Source organism: Myotis myotis, unplaced genomic scaffold, assembly GCF_014108235.1.
Source record: "Myotis myotis isolate mMyoMyo1 unplaced genomic scaffold, mMyoMyo1.p scaffold_m19_p_1, whole genome shotgun sequence".
Classification (NCBI taxonomy): domain Eukaryota; kingdom Metazoa; phylum Chordata; class Mammalia; order Chiroptera; family Vespertilionidae; genus Myotis; species Myotis myotis.
Window position 1 is genome coordinate 133,957,779 of NW_023416313.1, and position 22,633 is coordinate 133,980,411.

Here is a 22,633-nt window from a genome sequence, read left to right on the forward strand (position 1 = left end):
CACCAAACCAGGATTATATGAAATGCTGAAAGGTATCCTTTAAGAAGAGGAAGAAGAAGAAAAAGGTAAAGATACAAATTATGAACAACAAATATGCATCTATCAACAAGTGAATCTAAGAATCAAGTGAATAAATAATCTGATGAACAGAATGAACTGGTGATTATAATAGAATCAGGGACATAGAAAGGGAATGGACTGACTATTCTTGGGGGGGAAAGGGGTGTGGGAGATGCGGGAAGAGACTGGACAAAAATCGTGCACCTATGGATGAGGACAGTGGGTGGGGAGTGAGGGCGGAGGGTGGGGCGGGAACTGGGAGGAGGGGAGTTATGGGGGGGGGGGAAAGAGGAACAAATGTAATAATCTGAACAATAAAGATTTAATTTAAAAAAAAAGAAAGAAAAAAAAAGAAAAGAAAAGAGATCAGAAATAAAATCACATGTATATTGGCAAATAATTTTTGACAAAGGAGCCAAAACTACACAATGGAAAAAAGAAAGTCTCTTCAATAAATGGTGCTGGGAGAATTGTAAAGCCACATGCAAAAGAATGAAACTACATTAAAGTTTGTCCCCATGTACAAAAATTAATTCAAAATGGATTAAAGACCTAAAAGTAGATCTCAAACAATAAATCACATAGAAGAAAACATAGGTACTAAACTTACCAACCATGGTCTTAGAGAATGTGTTATGAACTTGACCCCAAAGGCAAGGGAAGTAAAGGCAAAAATAAATGAATGGAACTTTATCTAATTAAAAAGCTTCTTTTCAGCAAAAGAAACTACCAACAAAACAAAAAAGCAACCAACCAAATGGAAGATATTATTTGCAAACAGCAGCTCTGATAAGGGGTAATATATAAAATATGTGGAGAACTCAATTCAACACCAAACAAAAACAATCGAATTAAAAACTGGGCAGAGGACCTGAATGAACACTTCTCCCAAGAAGCCATATAAATGGCCAACAGATATTAAAAAATATATGCTCAACATCACTAGCTTTAGAGAAATGCAAATCAAAACTACAATGAGATTCCCTCCCCAAACCTGTTACAATGGCTATTATCAACAAGACAGTACCAAGTGTTGGGGAGCATGTAGAGTAGAAGGAACTCTCATTCACTGCTGGTGTGAATGTAAACTGGGACAGCCACCTTGGAAAACAGTATGGAGGTTCCTAAAAACGTTAAGAATACAGCCCATGCTGGTTTGGCTCAGTGAATAGAGCATCGACCTGTGAACTGAAGGGTCCCAGGTTCAATTCCAGTCAAGGGTACATGCCTGGGTTGTGGGCTCGATCCCCAGTAGGGGGCATGCAGGAGGCAGCCAATCAAGGATTCTCTTATCACTGATGTTTCTCTCTCTCTCTCCCTCTCCCTTCCTCTCTGAAATCAATAAAATATATATTTTTAAAAATTAAGCATACAGTTACCATATGGCCCAGCAATCTCCCTCTTGGGTATCTATCCCAAAATATCAAAACAGTTATTTGCAAAGATTAAATGTTCACTGCCACATTATTCATAGTGGCCAAGACACAGAAACAACCAAAATGTCCTTTGATAGAGGACTGGATAAAGAAGATATAGTACATGTACACTATGGAATACTATTCAACCATAAGAAAAGATGAAATACTGCCATTTGCAACAACATGGGTAGACCTTAAAAATATTATGCTAAGTAAAATAAATCAGTCAGAAAAAGCTAAGAACCATATGATTTCACTCATATGTGGGATATAAATCTGAAACTCATAGACACAGACAACAGTATGGTGGCTACTAGAGGGATGAGACAAAGGGTGTAGGATAACGGGGGCCAAATATATGGTGATAGAGGATAATTTGATTTGGGTGATGGGCACACAATACAATATACAGATCATGTATCATAGAATGGTACACTTGAAATTTATCTGATCTTATTAACCAATGTCATCACAATAAATTTAATAATAAAAAGAAATGGCACAGCCACACACACACAAAAAAATGTCTCACTAACTTAATCTGTATCTCCACAAGTCTTAAAGAAACAACCTTTATAGCCATATTTGGGTATGGCCCAATTTCGAACCTAGCTTATTTGGGATTGTGGAGCACTGACAATTAAGACTTCACTGCCTCAGGTTAGCAGATAATAAAACCAATATTATTACATAAAAATCTGAATTCTGTAGACTGAATTGAAAATGCAATTATATCTCTTTGTTCTTTGATACACTTGATTGTTAATAAGTAAAATAAATGGTAAAGGTGGCATACAGTACAAAATGCTATAGAAGTTTATTTATATGCAAGGGATGGCTGAAACAAGAAATTTATATTTGTAAAACACAAATTGAACATGGAGCTCATATTTTTATAAATCTACTGGATGATACTGTGGAAAGAGTAAAATCTTTATAACCAGACAGGAATTAATTCAAATCCTGAATCTGTCAATTAATTGATGAGTGATCTTGGTCAAGTTACCTACTCTTTTTAGCCTCATTTTCCTCATTGGCTAAAAGGACTTAATAAAATCCTTTTCATAAAAATGGCAGAATAGATACACTGGGGTAATATGCGTTATGGGCTCTATACTGTCTACCTATGACAAATTTATTCATTTTATGTGCCATAGCTTTTGGCACTCCCTTTCTTTTTAATTTCTCTATTCCTGACTTCCTCAGCAAACTCTCCCAGGGTTCTGGTTTGCGAGACTGAATAGGTGAAGGTGCCACTCTCCAAAATAGAAAATGGTTGGTGTGGCTCAGTGGAAGACTCATGAACCAGGAGGTCACAGTTCAATTCCCGGTCAGAGCACATGCTTGGGTTGTGGGCTCGATCCCCAGTAGGGGGCCTGCAGGAGGCAGCCTGATTTGCTCTCATCATTGATGCTTCTATTCCTCTCTCCCTCTCCCTTGTTCTCTCTGAAATCAATAAAAACATATTTAAAAAAAAAAAAGGAAAATGGAGAAAGAAAAGCATGAGGATAGGGCAATGACAGCTCTCCAGCTGCAGTGACCCTCTTCTGGACTGTGCCCAGTATCACTGCCTCTACAAAGTTTCTCCTGCTCTCATCACCACTCTGTCCCTTCCTCTATTTTAGCATGTATCATACTATATTATAATTGTCTGAGTAATCATGATTATAATAATCAATATATGTGAGTACTGTCTCATTTAATTTTAATCTTCACCACAACCTCATGGAGTAGGACCCGTTTGTAGCCTCATTTTATGGATGAAGAAACTGAGGCTTAGAGAAGTTAAATAGCCTGCTCACGGTCACACTGAGAGTAAGCAGCAGAGCTGTGGTTGAACCTAGACAACCTGATTCTAAATTGTACTCTCTTCACCTCTTTTTCCTCCTCCCAATAGACTAGTGGTTCTCACTAGTGGTCCACAGACTCCTAATAATCTTCAAGACCCTTTCAGTGGATCTGCAAGGTCAAAACCATTTTCATAATAATACTAAGGCTTATTTGCCTTTTTCACTGTGTTGACATTTGCACTGATGATGGAAAAGCATGAGGTATAAAACAGTGACCAATACTTTTCAAATGATTAACACATGAAATTACAAAATCATGCAGGAGTTAAAGATTTGTTCAAAGAACAAGGAGGATCAATAGATTTTAATGTAATGATATACAGTAAGTTCATTTATGTGGCTTCAGATTCCCCACTACAACTAATCTTTAAGAAACTAACACTTTCAGAGTTTTAGTATATTAACAAGAGTATCTGTAACTATGTAATAATGCTATTAAACTATTACTCCCTTTTTAATTTGAGACCAGACTTACTTAATATACTTCAACCAAAAAACCATATACAACAGACTGAATGGAAAAGCAGACAGGATAATCTAGCTCTATATTAAATCAGATATTAAAGAGATTTGGAAAAATGTAACACAATCATACCCTTCTCATTAAATTATTTTCTTTTGGATAACATTTTGTCCTAAAAAAATGTTTTGTATTAATATGTAATTGGCTTATTTTTTAATAAATAAATATTTTATATTTTTATCTGTTTGAATTTCTAATATGGTAAAATTGGTTGATATAATACACATAGACTAAAACTCCTATGGACCTGTAAAATGTAAATATTTTTAAGAGTTTAAAGGTATCGTGAGACCAAAATGTTCAAGTACTTTAAAACTTAAAAGTTTGAAAATTCCTTTTTAAAAGTTGTGAATCAGTTATATTTTATATCTCAAACATTTGGATCATTGAAAACTCTCTGCTGTTATTTGTCAAATAGTAAATGAATAAATAAAATGAAATTATATCAATTTTTCTCTACTATTGAATTAGTCTCTACTTAGGATATACATTAAACAGTATTGTAATTTGTCTCTTTATATATTGCTCTTCATACAAGTTCCTCAAGGGGGAAAAACTGTCTCTTCTATCTTCTATAATCTATGAGTAAAACAATGTCAGCCACATTATAGCGGGGAAAATGAATAAATACATTCCTTGATTTATTTATAATTATGTCAGGAAATAATTCTCCATGAACATTGCAGGGCTGGGTAAAAAAGGTAAAGGGATTCAACAAAAATAAAACAAAACAGAGTGAGCACCAAAGCCCTATTGAAGCAAGTCTTGCCCTGGAGGGGTGTCTCCAGCACAGAAGTTCTCCCACTGCAGACACAGCTGATTCTCACAGCCAATTGGCCTGGAGGTCAATTCCACCCAGTGATCCTACAACAATCAAGGCTTAACTACAACAAGACTATGCACAAAGCCCACAAGGGGGTGCACCAAGAGTGTCTACCTCAGGTAATTGGGGAGACTGAGCCACTGGGCCCTATAGGACACCTAGTACAGAAAGCCACTCTATCGATACAGTGAAGCATAAAAAAATGCGGAGACAAAGAAACAGGACACGAATGACAGAAGTGGAGGAAAGCAAACTACTGGATATAGAGTTCAAAACCACACTTTTAAGGTTTTTCAAGAATTTTCTAGAAACCGCCGATAAACTTAATGAGACCCTCAAGAAATCTAATGAGACCCTCAAGGTTGTGATAAAGGACCAACTAGAAATTAAGCACACACTGACTGAAATAAAGAATATTATAAAGACTCCCAACAGCAGACTAGAGGATCGCAAGAATCAAGTCAAAGATTTGAAATACAAAAAAGCAAAAAACACCCAACCGGAAAAGCAAAATGAAAAAAGAATCCAAAAATATGAAGATAGTGTAAGGAACCTCTGGGACAACTTCAAGCGTACCAACATCCGAATTATAGGAGTGCCAAAAGAAGAGAGAGAGCAAGATATTGAAAACCTATTTGAAGAAATAATGACAGAAAACTTCCCCCACCTGGTGAAAGAAATAGACTTACAAGTCCAGGAAGCGCAGAGAACCCCAAACAAAAGGAATCCAAACAGGACCACACCAAGACACATCATAATTAAAATGCCAAGGGCTAAAGACAAAGAGAGAATCTTAAAATCAGCAAGAGAAAGACAGTCAGTTACCTACAAGGGAGTACCCATACGACTGTCAGCTGATTTCTCAACAGAAACTATGCAGGCCAGAAGGGAGTGGCAAGAAATATTCAAAATGATGAATACCAAGAACCTACAACCAAGATTACTTTACCCAGCAAAGCTATCATTCAGAATTGAAGGTCGGATAAAGAGCTTCAAAGGTAAGAAAAAGCTAAAGGAGTTCATCACCACCAAACCAGTGTTACATGAAATACTGAGGAAGAAGAAGAAAAAGGTAAAGATACAAATTATGAACAACAAATACACATCTATCAACAAGTAAATCTAAAAATCAAGTGAATAAATAATCTGATGAACAGAATGAACTGGTGATTATAATAGAATCAGGGGCATAGAAAGGGAGTGGACTGACTATTCTTGCGGGGGAAAGGGGTGTGGGAGATGCAGGAAGAGACTGAACAAAATTCATGCACCTATGGATGAGGACAGTGGGGGAGGGTGAGGGCAGAGGGTGGGGGTGGGAAACGGGTGGAGGGGAGCTATGGGGGGAAAAAGAGGAACAACTGTAATAATCTGAACAGTAAAGATTTAATTTAAAAAAAATAAAAAAATTAAACAAAACAAAAAACTCACAAAGACAATGGTGTGGTGATTACCAGAAGGAAAGGGGAATGGGGAGAGGCTGAAGAAGGTAAAGGGAGGATAAATTGTGATGGAAGGAGACTTGACTTCAGGTGATGAACACACAACATACAGATGATGTATTATAGAATTGTACACCTAAAACCTATATAATTTTATTAACCAATGTCACCCCAATAAATTCAATAAAAAATAAATGCTGATTATTTTAATTCAAAAAATCTACTATATTTTAAATGGTGGGTATTAATAAAAAGATATTCCATTAAAAATGCTCCTTTGTAAAAAGAAAATAAGTTGCATCAAAGTAATGAGAGAGATCTGCCCCGTGGAACTGAGATGTCCACATTGATGCCACCATGCTCTGCAGGCAGGGTGCCAGGACCACATTGAAAGGGCAGGCCTTCTTGGGATGAGAGCATGTTGGCCACTGCTTTCCACTTAAATCTTACCCAGCAAACTTCTAGAAGTCTAAGGAATAAGTAGGATGGACAGATATAATTCTGCTGTCTGGCAAAGAGTATGCACCCAAAAAAATGTGTCTGGAATGAAAGATACCACAGAGGTATCATGGTCAGCTGTCAACTTAAAAGGTATTTTATCTCCAAAGAAGTGGTAAGGGGAACCAAAATGGCGGCATAGATAAATGCCTGTACTTGCTGCCTCCCACGACCACATCAAAATTACAATTAAAATACAGAACAACTATCATCCAGAACTGTGGGAAAGCTGGCTGAGTGGAAGTACTACAACTAGAGAGGTGAAGAAGAAAGTGCATTGAGACTGGTAGGAGGTACAAAGGCATGGAACGGGCTGGTCCAGAACCCAGGTGTGCCGCTTTTTTAATTGGGAGGGAGATCGCCTCTGCAGAGGCTGCCTGGAGGAGCAAGGAGTCCAGCCCCACACCAGACCCCCATCCCAGAGTTCCACAGCTGGGGAAAGAAGTCCCTACGGGCAGTAAGAACTACTGACTGTAAAAACCAGTGTGGATTGGGGCTGAGTGACACACAGGCTGCTAGAGACCTGGCTGCTCCTCTTAAAAGGCCGGCACCATGAACTGAATTTACAAGCTCCCGCTTGCTCTGAGCTCCAGTGCCAGATGAGGCTCTGGGGGACCCCAACACATACAGGGAGAAACTGGACTGTCTGGCATTAGGGCAAGAACTCAGGGGCTGCTTTCTTCCAGACAGAGGTGCTCGCAGCAGTCATTGTTCCCCTGCTGGGACCTTCCTGATGCAGGGCTGACTGGCAGACATTTCTCTTCACTCAGCCCTGGAAATTCCCTCAGACCCCGCCCCACCCAGTTTACAACCCCACCAAAGCTGTGCACAGTGGCTTTTGCATATGAATGGCCTGTCCTTTTTCAGCCTAAAACCTTGTCAAACAAGCTGCAGCTGGGTCAGGGAGCCCCAAAGCTATCAATAAAAGGCCCAAGGCTAGCATCAGCACCAGCCTGCCTTGCATCAGAGCTAGGCCTCATCTGGGCACTTCCAAACCTGATACAAAGAAGATAAATCTGAAGATCTCTCTGTAGCTCCTGCTGGGTGGCCCCAGGCAGTGGCTGACTTTGCATCTCCTTGGAGATCCAAGAGCCAGTGTACCCAGTGGTCAGTGTGAGATCATGCCAGATTACAACTCCTCACATCCATAAGCGACACACCCAGTGAGCACCAAAGCCCCACTGAAGCAAGTCCTGCCCCATAAGGGTGTCTCCTGCACAGCAGCTCTCCCACTGGTCCCCACAGCCAATTAGCCTGGAGGTCGATTCCTCCCAGTGACACTAACAGCAATCAAAGATCAACTACAGTAAGACTGTGCACACAGCCCACAAAGGGGTGCACGAAGAGTGTCCACGTCAGGTGGTTGGGGCGGCTGAGACACTGGGCTCTATAGGACACCTACTACACAAGGCCACTCTATCAACTCAAGGAGACTTAGCAGCTACTGAGTACATAGAAACAAACACTGGGAAGCAGTCAAAATTCAGAGACAAAGAAACATGTCACAAATGAAAGAAATGGGAGAAAACAAACTACTGGATATAGAGTTCAAAACCACAGTTGTAAGGTTACTCAAGAATCTTCTAGAAATCACTGAGTAACTTAATGAGACCTTTAAGGATCTTAGTGAAAATGCCAAAAAAAATGGAAAAGGACCAGTCAGAAATTAAGCATACACTGACTGATATAAAAAGTAATATACAGGGATTTAACAGTAACCTAGAGGATCCCAAGAATCAATTCGATGATTTGAAATACGAGGAAGCAAAAAACACCCAACCAGAAGAGCAAAAAGAAAAAAGAAACCAAAAATATGAAGATAGTGTAAGGAGCTTCTGGGACAACTTCAAGTGTGCCAACATCTGAATTATGGGGATGCCAGAAGAAGAGAGAGAGCAAGATATTGAAAACCTATTTGAAGAAATAATTACAGAAAGCTTCCCCTATCTGGTGAAAGAAATAGACTTACAAGTCCAGGAAACGCAGAGAACCCCAAACAAAAGGAATCCAAACAGGACCACACCAAGACACATCATAATTAAAATGCCAAGGGCAAAAGACAAAGAGAGAGAATCTTAAAAGCAGCAAGAGAAAAACAGTCAGTTACCTACAAGGGAGTACCCATACGACTGTCAGCTGATTTCTCAATAGAAACTATGCAGGCCAGAAGGGAGTGGCAAGAAATATTCAAAATGATGAATAGCAAGAACCTACAACCAAGATTACTTTACCCGGCAAAGCTATCATTCAGAATGAAGGTCAGATAAAGAGCATTATATGAAATGCTGAAAGGTATCCTTTAAGAAGAGGAAGAAGAAAAAGGTAAAGATAAAAATTATGAATAACAAATACATATCTATCAACAAGTGAATCTAAAAATCAAGTGAATAAATAATCTGATGAACAGAATAAACTGGTGAATATGATAGAATCAGGGGCATAGAAAAGGAGTGGAGTGACAATTCTCGGGGGTGGGAAAGAGGTGTGGGGGATGCGGGAAGAGACTGGAAAAAAATTGTACACCTATGGATGAGGACAGTGGGGGGGTGTAAGGGCATAGGGTGGGGTGGGAACTGGGTGGAAGGGAGCTATGTGGGGAAAAAGAGGAACAGCTGTAATAATCTGAACAATAAAGATTTAATTAAAAAAACAAGTGAATCTAAAAATCAAATGAATAAAAAATCTGATGAACAGAATAAACTGGTGAATGAAATAGAATCAGAGGCCTTGAAATAGAACAGACTAACAATTCTCAGAGGGAAAGGGGTGTAAGGGGTGCGGGAAGAGATTAGACAAAGATCTTATATGCATGCATGCATTACCTATGGACACAGACAATAGGGTGGCAAGGTCCTGGAGTGGGGTGGGAACCGAGTGGTGGGGAGCTATAGTGGGGGGGAAGAGGGACATCTATGATAATCTCAACAATAAAGATTTTTTTAAAAAAGAAGTGGTAAGCTTCATTTTAAAAAGCCAGTAGCTAGAAGAGGTCTAGTGATTGCTCATAAATGTCAAAGCTGAAGGTATTACAAATACCCATAAATTACAAATAAATCGATATTTTTGTTCAAATCTTTATTTTATATCAGCAAGATGATGTCTAAGACAGACACCTGAAAATTGGCCTTTTTCATAGTTTTCTTCACTATGGTATCTTTCCTTATACTTTATATAAATATGTAGTGAATGGTATTGTCATTTATTCTATTAGTGATGATTTCTATTTATCTAAACCTAATATTATATTTTCAGTTTATTATACCTGTTAGAAACTTAGAGGTCAGAGGTTTTCATGTCGACCTGTGAATGTAGAGAAACCTAGAGGAACTACATTCAAAGACAGTATTAAGCCCATAGTACATACGGTAAGGCTTCAAAATTGATTTATCATATTAATGCCACAAATGCTGGGTTCTGAGGCAGGTGATGTGACTACAAGGGGGAAAAGACATGGTCTACAGAAGTGTCTCGATTTCCAGTAGTTCAACCATTTAAAATAACTCTAAAATTACAGGATCAATGGCTTTTGTGGAAATATTCCAAACACTTTCTGAACATAATATATTAGCCTAAAAATAAAGTTAGGTCTAAATTATTATGCATGTGGAATCATATTTTCAGGAACTAACTATAGGAGCTTTCTATTCAATACCTTATAAATCTTTCCTAAGGGAAGTGATCATCGCACCACCATTGTTTTACATAAATGTGGATCTCTATATACAGAGAGACACTTCCCATTCACATGGAACATGTTCTAGACTGCTTTGAATCCGTAAGTATTTTGACGATGATGGAGGAAAAAGAGCTTTATTTCTGAAACAAAATTCTGACACCACTGTCCATATTACTCTACAAAGTTATCCCCTTGTCAATGTTTTTCACAATTCTTCTAGCTAAATAAAGAATAATGTGATACATTCATAGAAGCTAAGACAGCTAATACTTTTTTTGGGGGGATGCCCTTGACTAGAATCAAACCCGGGACATTTTAGTCCACAGGCCGATGCTCTATCTACTGAGCTAAACCACTGAGGGATAGAAGCTAATACTTTTAATTAATTCTCCAACTATCTTCTGGATCTGAATGCCTCTAGACCAAAAGAACTGTTAAAATCTTTCCCTCTGAAAAATGTTTGGGACCTTTTCTCAGAAGGTCTATGATAGGCAGCAACAGTGGTCCAAAATATCCAAGACTCCCAATGTGGTACTGGATTAAGTGTGCTTACAGTTAAACACACCTCTAAAACACATTAAAGGAGATTTAAAAAAAAAAAAAAAAACCCTAGATAAACATTCAAGCAACAGGAGGCAGACTATTACTTTAATATAGGCAAGGAAGATTTTTATTAAAGAAGGTATTTACCATTTGAGTTTCCTCAATACTTATCTCTAATCCTTGCTCTGTTTGCACTGGAGATGATCTGTGCGCGTACATTTTTCCCATTAAAGAAATATCCTTGAAGGAAAAAAATAAATAATTAAATTAGTGTCAATTTTAAAAATCATCGAGGCATATTATTCAATGCAGCAAAATGCTAGTCAATATAGTTCAGTAGCCGAAACCGGTTTGGCTCAGTGGATAGAGCGTCGGCCTGCGGACTGAAGGGTCCCAGGTTCGATTCCGGTCGAGGGCATGTACCTTGGTTGCAGGCACATCCCCAGTGGGGAGTGTGCAGGAGGCAGCTGGTCGGTGTTTCTCTCTCATCGATGTTTCTAACTCTCTATCTCTCTCCTTTCCTCTCTGTAAAAACTCAATAAAATATATTTAAAAAAAAAAAAAATATATAGTTCAGTAAATGAGGACTATATAAAAGAGAAATATAAGCAAGTCAATATTATGCATGAAATGAGAAATACAGAAAAAAAGATACAATAAAACATGTTGTCTATTATTCCAATGTTATGGCTTTTAAAAATCATTGATCTCTATAGGTATATTATCAGATTGAATAAGACAATTAGGTAATATTAAGTCAGATACTGTAAATCACTGCTATTAAATATTTACACAAGAAAGATAAAATCAAAGCTAAAATTTAATCTAACCAAGAGCAAGAAATAATATGAACATACTTAAAGTTTAAAAGGTATAACTGTTAGTGTCATTTTTGTTATTACTAACGCTAAATTCTATATTATACTCTCTACACAGCTGAAATGGTAAGAAGACAGCACAGCACAATATCTAACACTGGATAGGAAAAAAGAGACCCAACTTCTACCCAAACTGTAAAGACACAGATTAAACGTCAACAGAAGTTATTTTGCTTCCCTTCAATTTCATCTTCATACATGACTTTTCTCCCCTAGCCTTTTAATAATGTCAATAGCAATATATGGACCTTTATTGTGCTTTAAAACTCTGTTTTCCTACCTTTTCTTTACTACATTACAAAAAAAATCCATCTGAGACCACTGACTTCTACTCTACCCTCTTGTCATAAATAACTATAAAACTGAACAAAACATGAGAACAACAGGCAATACAAGAGTATGATGACTAAGAATATGGATGCAAAAAAAGGTTAAGAGCTAAATTACCCCAGATTTCTGCTTTACACAATCTCCAGAACATGACACAATGAAGGGGAAACCATACAGCGCCCAGTGTCTTACTGAGTTGAAGAGACAGAAATTAGAATAAGAAGACAAAGAGGGTAGAATTTGTTAGGCACAGTATGGAGAAAGAGGCTTCAGAAATCTGCAGAAACCCCCAAAGAGTCCTTGACTCTGGCTGAATACCAATTCTCACGTGCAAGGGTGAAATCCATGAGGCCAGACAAAGAAAAACTGCCAATGGGGATGGAGGGGAGGGACAATTACCAAAAAGCTGTAAGCCACAATTCCCAGAGCTCAGGCAAGCTGGGAATCATTAGCTCTTCCACCAGACAGAGTACATGGTACATTCATCATAAACCTCAGAAGGGTCGTACATTGGTAGCAGTGCTAAATGAGCTCCAAAGTAAGGCTCCTCTGAACTTGAACATTTTAAATAATACTTAAAAAGATACAGGTGATCTTCGGGTAGCTTAACTGACTATTAGATTAAACTCTAACGCTTTTTAAAATGAAAACAACCAAATCCAGTACTATAATTTTCATCATTCAATCAGAAGATATTAATTATAGAAAAATCAAAAAATATATAATATACAACCAGGAGAAAAATAAGTAGGAAAAAAAACAGATATGAGAGATGCTGAAACGAGAAGATACGAATGTTTGGGACATTAGCTGAGAAGGTCTTTGATAGGCAGCAACAGTGATCCAAAATATCCAAGACTCCCAATGTGGTACTGGATTAGGTGTGCTTACAGTAAAACACACCTCTAAAACACATTAAAGGAGATTTTAAAAAAACCCTAACATTCAAGCAACAGGAGGCAGACTATTACTTTAATATAGGCAAGGAGGATTTTTATTAAAGAAGGTATTTACCATTTGAGGTTCCTCGGTACTTATCTGTAACCCTAGCTCTGTTTGCATGTGAGATGATCTGTGCCTGTACATTTTTCCTGTTAAAGGAATATCCTTGAAGGAAAAAAAGAAATAATTAAAATAATGTCAATTTTAAAAATCATCAAGGCATATAATACAAATACTATAAATATTCAAAAAGATAAACATAAGGAGGATTTAGTGTACGGTATAAAATAAAAACCAAATGGAATATCTACAAAAAACATACATTTAAAAAAAAATTTTCATTGGGTGGCATAATAGCAAAGAAGACATTGCAGAAGAAAATATCAGTTCATTAAGACATAGGAATAGAAGCTATACAAAATGATTTACAGAGAGATATAAAAACTAAAACAAATATTCACTCTAACATACATTTTAATTAGAGTTCCAGAAAGAGGTATGGAGAAAGGAGAAAATATTTGTACAAAAAATGGCCGAAAGATTCCAAATTTTATGACAACTATAAACCTCATACTGCAAGAAGCTCCATGAACTCTTAGCAGAAACACACAAAAAACACTGTGCCAAGCACATTATAATCAAAATTATAAAAACAGCAATAAAGAAAAAAATCTTATAAATATCCAGAGAAACATTAAGTATAAATAAACAAAGAATTACCAGTGACTAATTACCACAAATTAATGCTACAGACTTTTTGTCAGAACTATAGAAGCCAAAAGATAAGGAAGCAACATATTCTAGAATATTTGCACTGAAAAAGACACAATTGTCCACATAGAATTCTATATGTAGAAAAATATCTTTCAAAACCAAAGGTGAACTATCTTTTCAGCAAACAAAAAGTGAAAATATTAAGCATCATCAAACCTGCATTATAAGAAATATTCAAGGAAATTCTTTAAGCAAACAGAAAATTAGATTAAAACTTGAATGTTCACAATGGAAATAAATAGTAAAATGATAAAAATGTCGGTAAATAAAAGACACTTTTTGTTTTTTAATTATTTCTTTAAAATGTAATTAGCTGTTTAAATACAAAATAATGTATTGAGATTTGTAACATATATACATGTGAAGTATCTATACTAATAAAAGCGTAATATGCTAATTAGACTGGATGTCTTCCGAACAACCTTCCAGATGTCCTTCCTGACAAAGCCGGGCCGGGGCAAAGCCACCCACACAACGGTCCCGGGCACCAGTGCCTGCGGCCCGGGAGAAAGAAAAAAGCCCCCGCCCCACGGTCCCAGGATCCTGCGGCTATGGCCTGGGTGGAGCCACCCACCCACAGTTCCCTGTGGCTGCGACTGGACCGGGCAAAGTCGGCCTGGGTCCCTGCGGCCAGTTGGAGGAGGGAATCCTGAGTCCCAGGTGTGGGTCTGAGGCAGAGGTGGTTAGGGGTGATCAGGCCAGCAGGGGAGCAGTTAGGGGCAATCAGGCAGACAGGCAGAGGTACTTAGGGGCGATCAGGTAGGCAAAGGTGGTTAGGGGAAATCAGGGAGGCAGGCAGAGGCATTAGGGGAGATCAGGCAGGCAATTAGGAGCCAGCAGTCCCGGACTGCAAGAGACATGTCTGACTGCCAGTCTAAACTGGCAGTTGGACATCCCCTAAGGGGTCCTGGATTGGAGAGGGTGCAGGCCGGGCTGAGGGGACTGCCTCCCCCCCCTGCCCACACCAGTGCATAAATTTCATGCACCAGGCCTCTAGTGCATTAATAATAGTACAATGATGGAAAAAGGAAAAAATATATTGCTATAAGGCCCTTATACTATATGTAAAATGGTATATTATTTCCTGGGATAAGTTAAATATGCATATTATAAACAATATAGCAGTCACTAAAATAATAAAGAGATAAATAAGCAAATCATATGGAATAATATGAAATGCTAAAAAAGTAATAAAAGAATAGTAAAGAGAAAAAAAGAAACAAATGTGACAAATAAAAACCAAATAACAACATAATAAATATAAACCAAATCATATCAATAATTACATGTGAATGGTTCTAAACATTTAAATTGAAAGACAGATTACCAAACTGCAGAAGAAAAACAAGATCTCACAGTATGATTATTATAAAAAATATACTTTTAAGTATAAAGACATAAATAGGTTAAAGTAGAAGGCTGAAAGAAGATATAACATGCAAATACTAATTATAAAAAACTGGAGAGGCTATAATTATATCAGACATGGTAGACCTCGAAACAAGAAATATTAGCAGAAGAAAGAGGATTACTTCATAATAAAAGTGTCAAGTTCCTCAGAAGACATAAAAGTACACACTAATGACAAACCTTCAAAGGACATAAAACAAAAAACTAACAGAACTGAGAATAAAAATAGAATATTTTATTATTATAGTTGGAAATTTCAAACCAAGACTATATCTGCTCCAGAGACTTCACAAATATACTAGCCAGACAGTTAATGTGAAATGGGAAAGCCTGCAAAATATTTTGTACAACCTTTTAGGTTTAAAAATATATAATTAAAAGTACTGGTATAAAAAGATAACAATAATAAACACCAAATTCAGAATACAGTTCACATCTGAGGAGGGAAGAAATTATTGTAAAGAAGTACAAAGGAGGCCTGTACTTTCCTTGCAATTTTCAGTTTATTTAAACAATCTGAGGGCTATATGAAAAATATTAAATTTTGAAGAATCTGAGTGATGCACACTTTTTCTACAGTTAAAATATTTCATAATACAAACACTCTAAAGAAATTTCTCAACCTATTTTAATTGGGTAACATAACAATGTAAAGATAAATAAAAATGTCTTTTTAAAATACCTTATAGTTTACCTCATTTATAATACCTTATAGTTTACCTCATAAATGCAAAAATCTCAAAATATTTACAAATGAAATTAATCAGTATATTTATGGAGAAACCAAGATGGCGGCATAGGTAAACATCTGAAATTGCTGCCTCGCATAACCACTTCAAAAATACAACTAAAAGACAAAACAGACATCATCCAGAACCACAGGAAGCCTGGCTGAGTGGAAATTCTACAACTAGAAGGAAAGAGAAAAGCACACTGAGACTTAGAGGAGGTACAAAAGTAAAGTGCAGAGGTACCAAGGGCCAAGCACGGAAAGGGCTGGCAACTGAGGATGTGGTTGTCTTTTTCAATCGGGAGGGAGTCACAGGCTCCCGACTGCTCTGAACTCCAGTTCTGGGCAAGTCTCTGGGGACACAGACACATATGGGGAGAAACTGGACTCTCTGGCATTGCTCGGAACTCAAGGGCGGCTTTCTCTCAGAGGTGCTTGCAGCGATAACTGGGATACTGAGACGTGGGGCTTCTTAGGGTAGGACTGAGGATCAGCCATAGCTGTTTGCTCTGCCCTATTGATTCCCTGAGACCCCGCCCCACCCAAGCTGTGTGTGGAGGCTTTTGCATAGGAAAGGCCAGGCTCTTTGCAATCTGAAAATTACCTAACAAACTGCAGCTGGGTCAGAGAGACCCAGAACTTCCAAAAGAAGGCCCAAGGCCACGCAGCAGCTTGCATTGCTTCACAGCTGGACCTCATCTAGGCACCTCCAAACTCCAAACAAAGAAGAGGAATCTTCAGATCTCTCCATAGCTCCTGCTGGGTAGCCTCAGGAAGAGGCTAAAATAGCACCTCCTTAGAGATCCAAGAGCCAGTGTACCCAGTGGTCAGAGTGGGACAATCCAGGTTACAACTCCTCAGATCCATAAGGGACACACTCAGGGGGCAGACTCAGTGAGCACCAAAGTCCCACTAAAGCAAATCTTGGCCCAGAAGGGTGTCTCCAACACAGAAGTTCTCCCACAGTAGACACAGCTGATTCTCACAGACAATTGGCCTGGAGGTCAATTCCTCCCAGTGATACCTACAACAATCAAGGCTTAAATACAACAAGACTGTGCACAAAGCCCACAAAGGGGTGTACCAAGAGTGTCCACCTCAGGTAATATGGGAGGCTGAGCCACTGGGCCCTATAGGACACCTAGCACAGAAAGCCGCTCTATCAACACAGGGAAGCATAAAAAATGCTGAGACAAAGAAACAGGTCACAAATGACAGATATGGAGGAAAGCAAACTACAGGATACAGAGTTCAAAACTACGCTTATAAGGTTTTTCAAGAATTTTCTAGAAACCTCCGATAAATTTAGTGAGGCCCTCAAGAAATCTAGTGAGATCCTTGAGGATATGAAAAAGGACCAACTAGAAATTAAGCATACACTGACTAAAATAAAGAATATTATACAGAGTTCCAACAGCAGACTAGAGGATCGCAAGAATCAAGTCAAAGATCTGAAATACAAAGTAGCAAAAAACACCCAACCGGAAAAACAAAAAGAAAAAGTATGAAACCAAAAAGAAAAAAAGAATCCAAAAATATGAAGATAGTGTAAGGAACCTCTGGGACAACTTCAAGCGTACCAACATCTGAATTATGGGGTTGCCAGAAGAAGAGAGAGAGCAAGATATTGAAAACCTATTTGAAGAAATAATGACAGAAAACTTCCTCTACCTGGTGAAAGAAATATACTTACAAGTCCAGGAAGCACAGAGAACCCCAAACAAAAGGAATCCAAACAGGACCACACCAAGACACATCATAATTAAAATGCCAAGAGAAAAAGACAGAGAACCTTAAAAGCAGCAAGAGAAAGACAGTCTGTTACCTACAAGGGAGTACCCATATGACTGTCAGCTGATTTCTCAACAGAAACTATTCAGGCCAGAAGGGAGTGGCAAGAAATATTCAAAATGATGAATAGCAAGAACCTACAACCAAGATTACTTTACCCAGCAAAGCTATCATTCAGAATTGAAGGTCGGATAAAGAGCTTCAAAGATAAGAAAAAGCTAAAGGAGTTCATCACCACCAAACCAGCGTTACATGAAATGCTGAAAAGTATCCTTTAAGAAGAGGAAGAAGAAGAAAAAGGTAAAGATACAAATTATGAACAACAAATACACATCTATCAACAAGTGAATCTAAAAATCAAGTGAATAAATAATCTGATGAACAGAATAAACTGGTGATTATAATAGAATCAGGGGCATATAAAGGGAATGGACTGACTATTCTCGGTGGGGAAAGGGGTGTGGGGGGTGTGGGAAGAGACTGGACAAAAATCGTACACCTATGGATGAGGACAGTGGGGGGGCGGTTAAGGGCAGAGGGTGTGGTGGGAACCGGGGGGAGGGGAGCTATGGGGGGAAAAAAGAGGAACAACTGTAATAATCTGAACAATAAAGATTTAATTAAAATAAAAAAACATCAGTATATTTATAAACAATACAACTTTTTTAAATTAGTTTATGTTCAATATTATTTTGTATTACATTTAGGTGTATAGCATAGTGGTTAGACAATTATATATTTTGCAAGGTGTTCCCCCCAAGATTTCCAGTACCCCCCGGGCACCATATATTACAATACTAGGGGTCCGGTGCACGAAATTCGTGCACTGGGTGGGGGTGTCCCTCAGCCCAGCATGCCTCCCTCACATACTGGGAGCCCTTGGGGGATGTCCTAGTGACAGCCTAGGCCTGCTCCCTGCTCCCCCTAAGCCACAGGCTGGCCTCCCTTTGTGGGAGGTGACCGGGCTAATCAGGGAAGGCACCAGCCCCATCACCCCACTGCTGAAGCCACTGCCAGTCACCGCAGCCAGCAAGGGTTTTTCATCAACACAGACTCCAGTCCCTTCACCATGAAAAAATGACAACTTTCTTTAGGCATTTTCAAGATGTTCAAGATGTTTCTTTCATCCTATCTAATAAAAGACAAAAAGGGTAATTAACCATACCTCCTCTATGCTTCTCATTGGCTAATCAGCAAGATATGCAAATTAACCACCAACCAAGATGGCGGCCAGCAGCCACATAGCTGAAGCGAGCAGGAGGCTTGCTTGCTCCAGTGATGGAGAAAGCCAAGGTTCCCCGCCTGCTGCGGCCTGCTGTAAGCTCCGAAAGCAACAGCTCCAAAAGCAACAAAGTTTCAATTATAGAAGCTAAAGAATCTCCAGATACCTGCTTTCAGCCAGCCGCAGCCTCAGACCTGGAGCGAGCAGGACGGCAACAAAGTTTCAATTATGGAAGGTAAATAAATCCCAGAATAAGAGAAAAAAGAAAAAAAGGAGAGGCTGGGAGCTTCAGTTGCCGGCCAGCCTAAAAATGGCCCTCAGCCCCTCACCCAGAATGGCCAGGCACGCCAGTGGGGACCCCCACCCAGAAGGGGGTGTGACCAGCCGCAAACAGCCATCAGCCCCTCATCCAGGCTGACCAGGCACTCAAGCAGGACCCCTACCTTGATCCAGGACACCCTTCAGGGCAAACCAGCTGGCCCACCCATGTACCAGGCCTCTATTCTATATACTAAAAGGGTAATATGCAAACTGACCCTAACAGCAGAAAAACTGGGAATGACTGGTCACTATGACACACACTGAACACCAGGGGGCAGATGCTCAGTGCAGGAGCTGCCCTCTGGTGGTCAGTGCGCTCCCACATCGGGGAGCTCTGCTCAGCCACAAGTCAGGCTGATGGCTGCCAGTACAGCAGTGGTGGTGGGAGCCCCTCCTGCCTCCTCAGCAGCGCTAAGGATGTCCGACTGCAGCTTAGGTTTGCTCCCCGCTGGCAAGTGGACATCCCCCGAGGGCTGCCAGACTGACAGAGGGATGTATGATTGCTAGCTTAGGCCCAATCCCTGGGCAAGCAGGCCTAAGCCAGCAGGTGGTCATCCCCCGAGGGGTCCAAGACTGCGAGAGGGCACAGACCAGGCTGAGGGATGCCCCCCAAAGTGCACAAATTTTTGTGCACCGGGCCTCTAGTATAATAATAACTTATTTATTATTTTTTTTATCCTCACCTGAGGATATGTTTCCATTGATTTTTAGAGAATGTGGAAGAGAAAGGGAAAGACAGAGAGAAACATCAAAGTGAGAGGAACACTTTGATTGGTTTCCTCCTGCATGAGCCCTGACCTGGGCCCTGGCCAGGGAGAAGCCTGCAACCAAGGTACATGCCCTTGGTCAGAATTGAACCCAGACCCTGCCATGGGCAGGCCAAGGCATTATCCTCTGAGCCAAACCAGCTGGGGAAGGATATGACATTTCTTAGCCCTCCAGCGGCAGACCTTTGTTTTTTTTCCCCAGGAGTGTGGTGAAAAAACCTAGATCACCTTTTTGAATTCTTATTACCCAAGTTACTAAGAATATTACCAGTGGCATACAGGGAGCTTAGCCAATGAGTGGTCAGAAAAGGTGTTTCCTCTGTAGTTCACACCAATCACTGGCTTGGCACCCCTGGCCCAGGCCTGATGCCTCTGGCCCAGGCTTCAGGCCTAGGCAGGTGACTCCCATCTCCCCCTGATCACCAGCTCCGCCCTCACCCAGGCCTGACGCCTCGGCCAGAGGCGTGACCCCCATCACCCTCCCATTGCCAGATCGGCCACTTGCCCAGGCCTGACGCCTCTGCCAGAGGCGTCAGGCCTGGGCAGGGGACCCCCAACTTCCTCTCATCACCAGCTCTGTCCTGGCCCAGGCCTGACACATCAGCCAGAGGCATCGACCCCCAGACCCCTCCGATTGCGGGCTCCACCCCCGACCCAGGCCTGATGCCTCGGCCAGAGGCGTCGACCTCCATCACCCTCTGATCGCCAGGTCAGCCCCTTGCCCCGGCCTGATGCCTCTGCTAGAGGAGTCAGGCCTGGGCAGGGGACCCCTATCTCCCCCTGATCACCAGCTTCTGGGCAGCTTCTGGGGCTTCTGGGGCAGGGATCGGATCCAATCACAGCAGGAGGCAGGCAGCTTCTGGGGTCGCACACAGGGGCCTGGATGGTGGCTCTCGCGCTGGCAGCTGCGCTGTCCTGCCCTGCCTGCAGTAAGCAAATTAGCCACAATCTTTGTTGGCGTTAGTTTGCATATCATGCTGATTAGCCAATGGGAGGCATAGAGAAAGTACAGTCAATTACCATGTTTGTCTATTATTAGATAGGATTGTTGACTATACTCTCTATGCTGTATAGAAACAATAAATCTTGACCAAGGAAATTTTTCCCAGAAATGCATTGCTAGCTTATGAGATCAACAGATTAGCATGACATTTTATATGATCATTGCAATAACTGCTGAGGAAAATAAATAAAACTCAATATCTATTTCTGAGTAAAAAGTAACTAGAAATAGAAGAAAACTTCCTTAACACCACAAGAGATATTTGCAGATTCCTGCACCAAACACTTATCCTATCTAATAAAAGAGAAACATGGTAATTAGCCGTACATCCGCTACCCTTCCCATTGGCTAATCAGGGTGATACGCAAATTAACTGCCAGCCAAGATGGCGGCCGGCAGCCAGGCAGCTGGAAGCGAACATGAGGCTTGCTAGCTTCAGCGATGGAGGAAACCAACGTTCCCCGCCTGCCTTGCCGGCCTCTGAGCTTGCAGTTTGAAACATTGTTACAAATATAGAAGCTAAACAAAACCCCAGAAACCTGCTTTCAGCCAGCCAGGATCTCAGAGCTGGAGTTGATACAGTGTTTCGATTATAGAACCCAAACAAACCAGACACCTGCTTTCAGCAGCAGAGGCCTCAGAGCTGGAGCCAGAGCTAAAGCTGGCCCAGAATAAAAAAAAAAAAAAGAAAAAAAGGAGCAGTTGGAAGCTTCAGTCACCCGCCAGCCTGAAAACAGCCCTCAGTCCCTCACCCAGACTGGCCAGGCACCCCAGTGGGGACCCCCACCCTGAAGGGTGTGTGACCAGCTGCAAACAGCCATTATCCCCACATCCAGGGTGGCCAGGAACCCCAGTGGGAACCCCCACCCTGATCCAGGACACCCTTCAGGGCAAACCAGCTGGCCCCCACCCATGCACCAGACCTCTATCCTATATAGTAAAAGGGTAATATGCCTCCCAGCACCAGGATCAGTGGAGCCACGAGGCCTCCCGGCACTGAGATCAGTGTGACAGGGGGCAGCGCCCAAACCCCCTGATCACCCTGTGGCTCTGTGTGTGACAGGGGGCGGGGCCACAACCTCCCTATCCACCCTGCTCTGTTCGTGACAGGGGAAGGTGCCCCAACCCCTGATCAGCCCTGCTCTGTGCCTGATAGGGGGGAGCTCCCCAACCCCCTGATCGCCCTGTGGCTCTGTGTGTGACAGGGTGCGGCGCCCCAACCCCCTGATCGGCCCTGCTCTGTGTGTGACAGGGGGCAGCGTCCCAACCCCCTGATTGGCCCTGCTCTGTGCGTGACAGGGGGGAGCTCCCCAACCCCCCTGATTGGCCCTGCTCTGTGTGTAACAGGGGGTGGCGCCGCAACCTCCCCATCGACCCTGCCTGAGTGTGACAGGGGGCGGTGCCCCAACCCCCCAATCGGCCCTACCCTGAGCGTGACTCAGGGTGGCATCGCAACCTCCCGATCCGCCCTGCTCTGTGCATGACAGGGGGTGGCGCCCCAACTCCCCAATCAGCCCTGCTCTGAGCCCGACCAGGCGCTGCACCTAGGGATTGGGCCTGCCCTCTGCCATCCAGGAGCAGGCCTAAGCCAGCAGGGCGTTATCTCCCGAGGGGTCCCAGACTGCGAGAGGG

General features: G+C 41.1%; 1 protein-coding gene across 1 annotated transcript in view; it reads right to left on the reverse strand.

Moving 5' to 3' along the window:
- TTC6 (tetratricopeptide repeat domain 6) overlaps nt 1–22,633 on the reverse strand; it is a 263,011-nt gene that overhangs the window by 154,543 nt on the left and 85,835 nt on the right. The window contains exon 3 of the mRNA XM_036338786.1: nt 10,981–11,073. Coding sequence (XP_036194679.1) covers nt 10,981–11,073 — 93 coding nt within the window. The remainder of the gene's footprint in view (nt 1–10,980; nt 11,074–22,633) is intronic.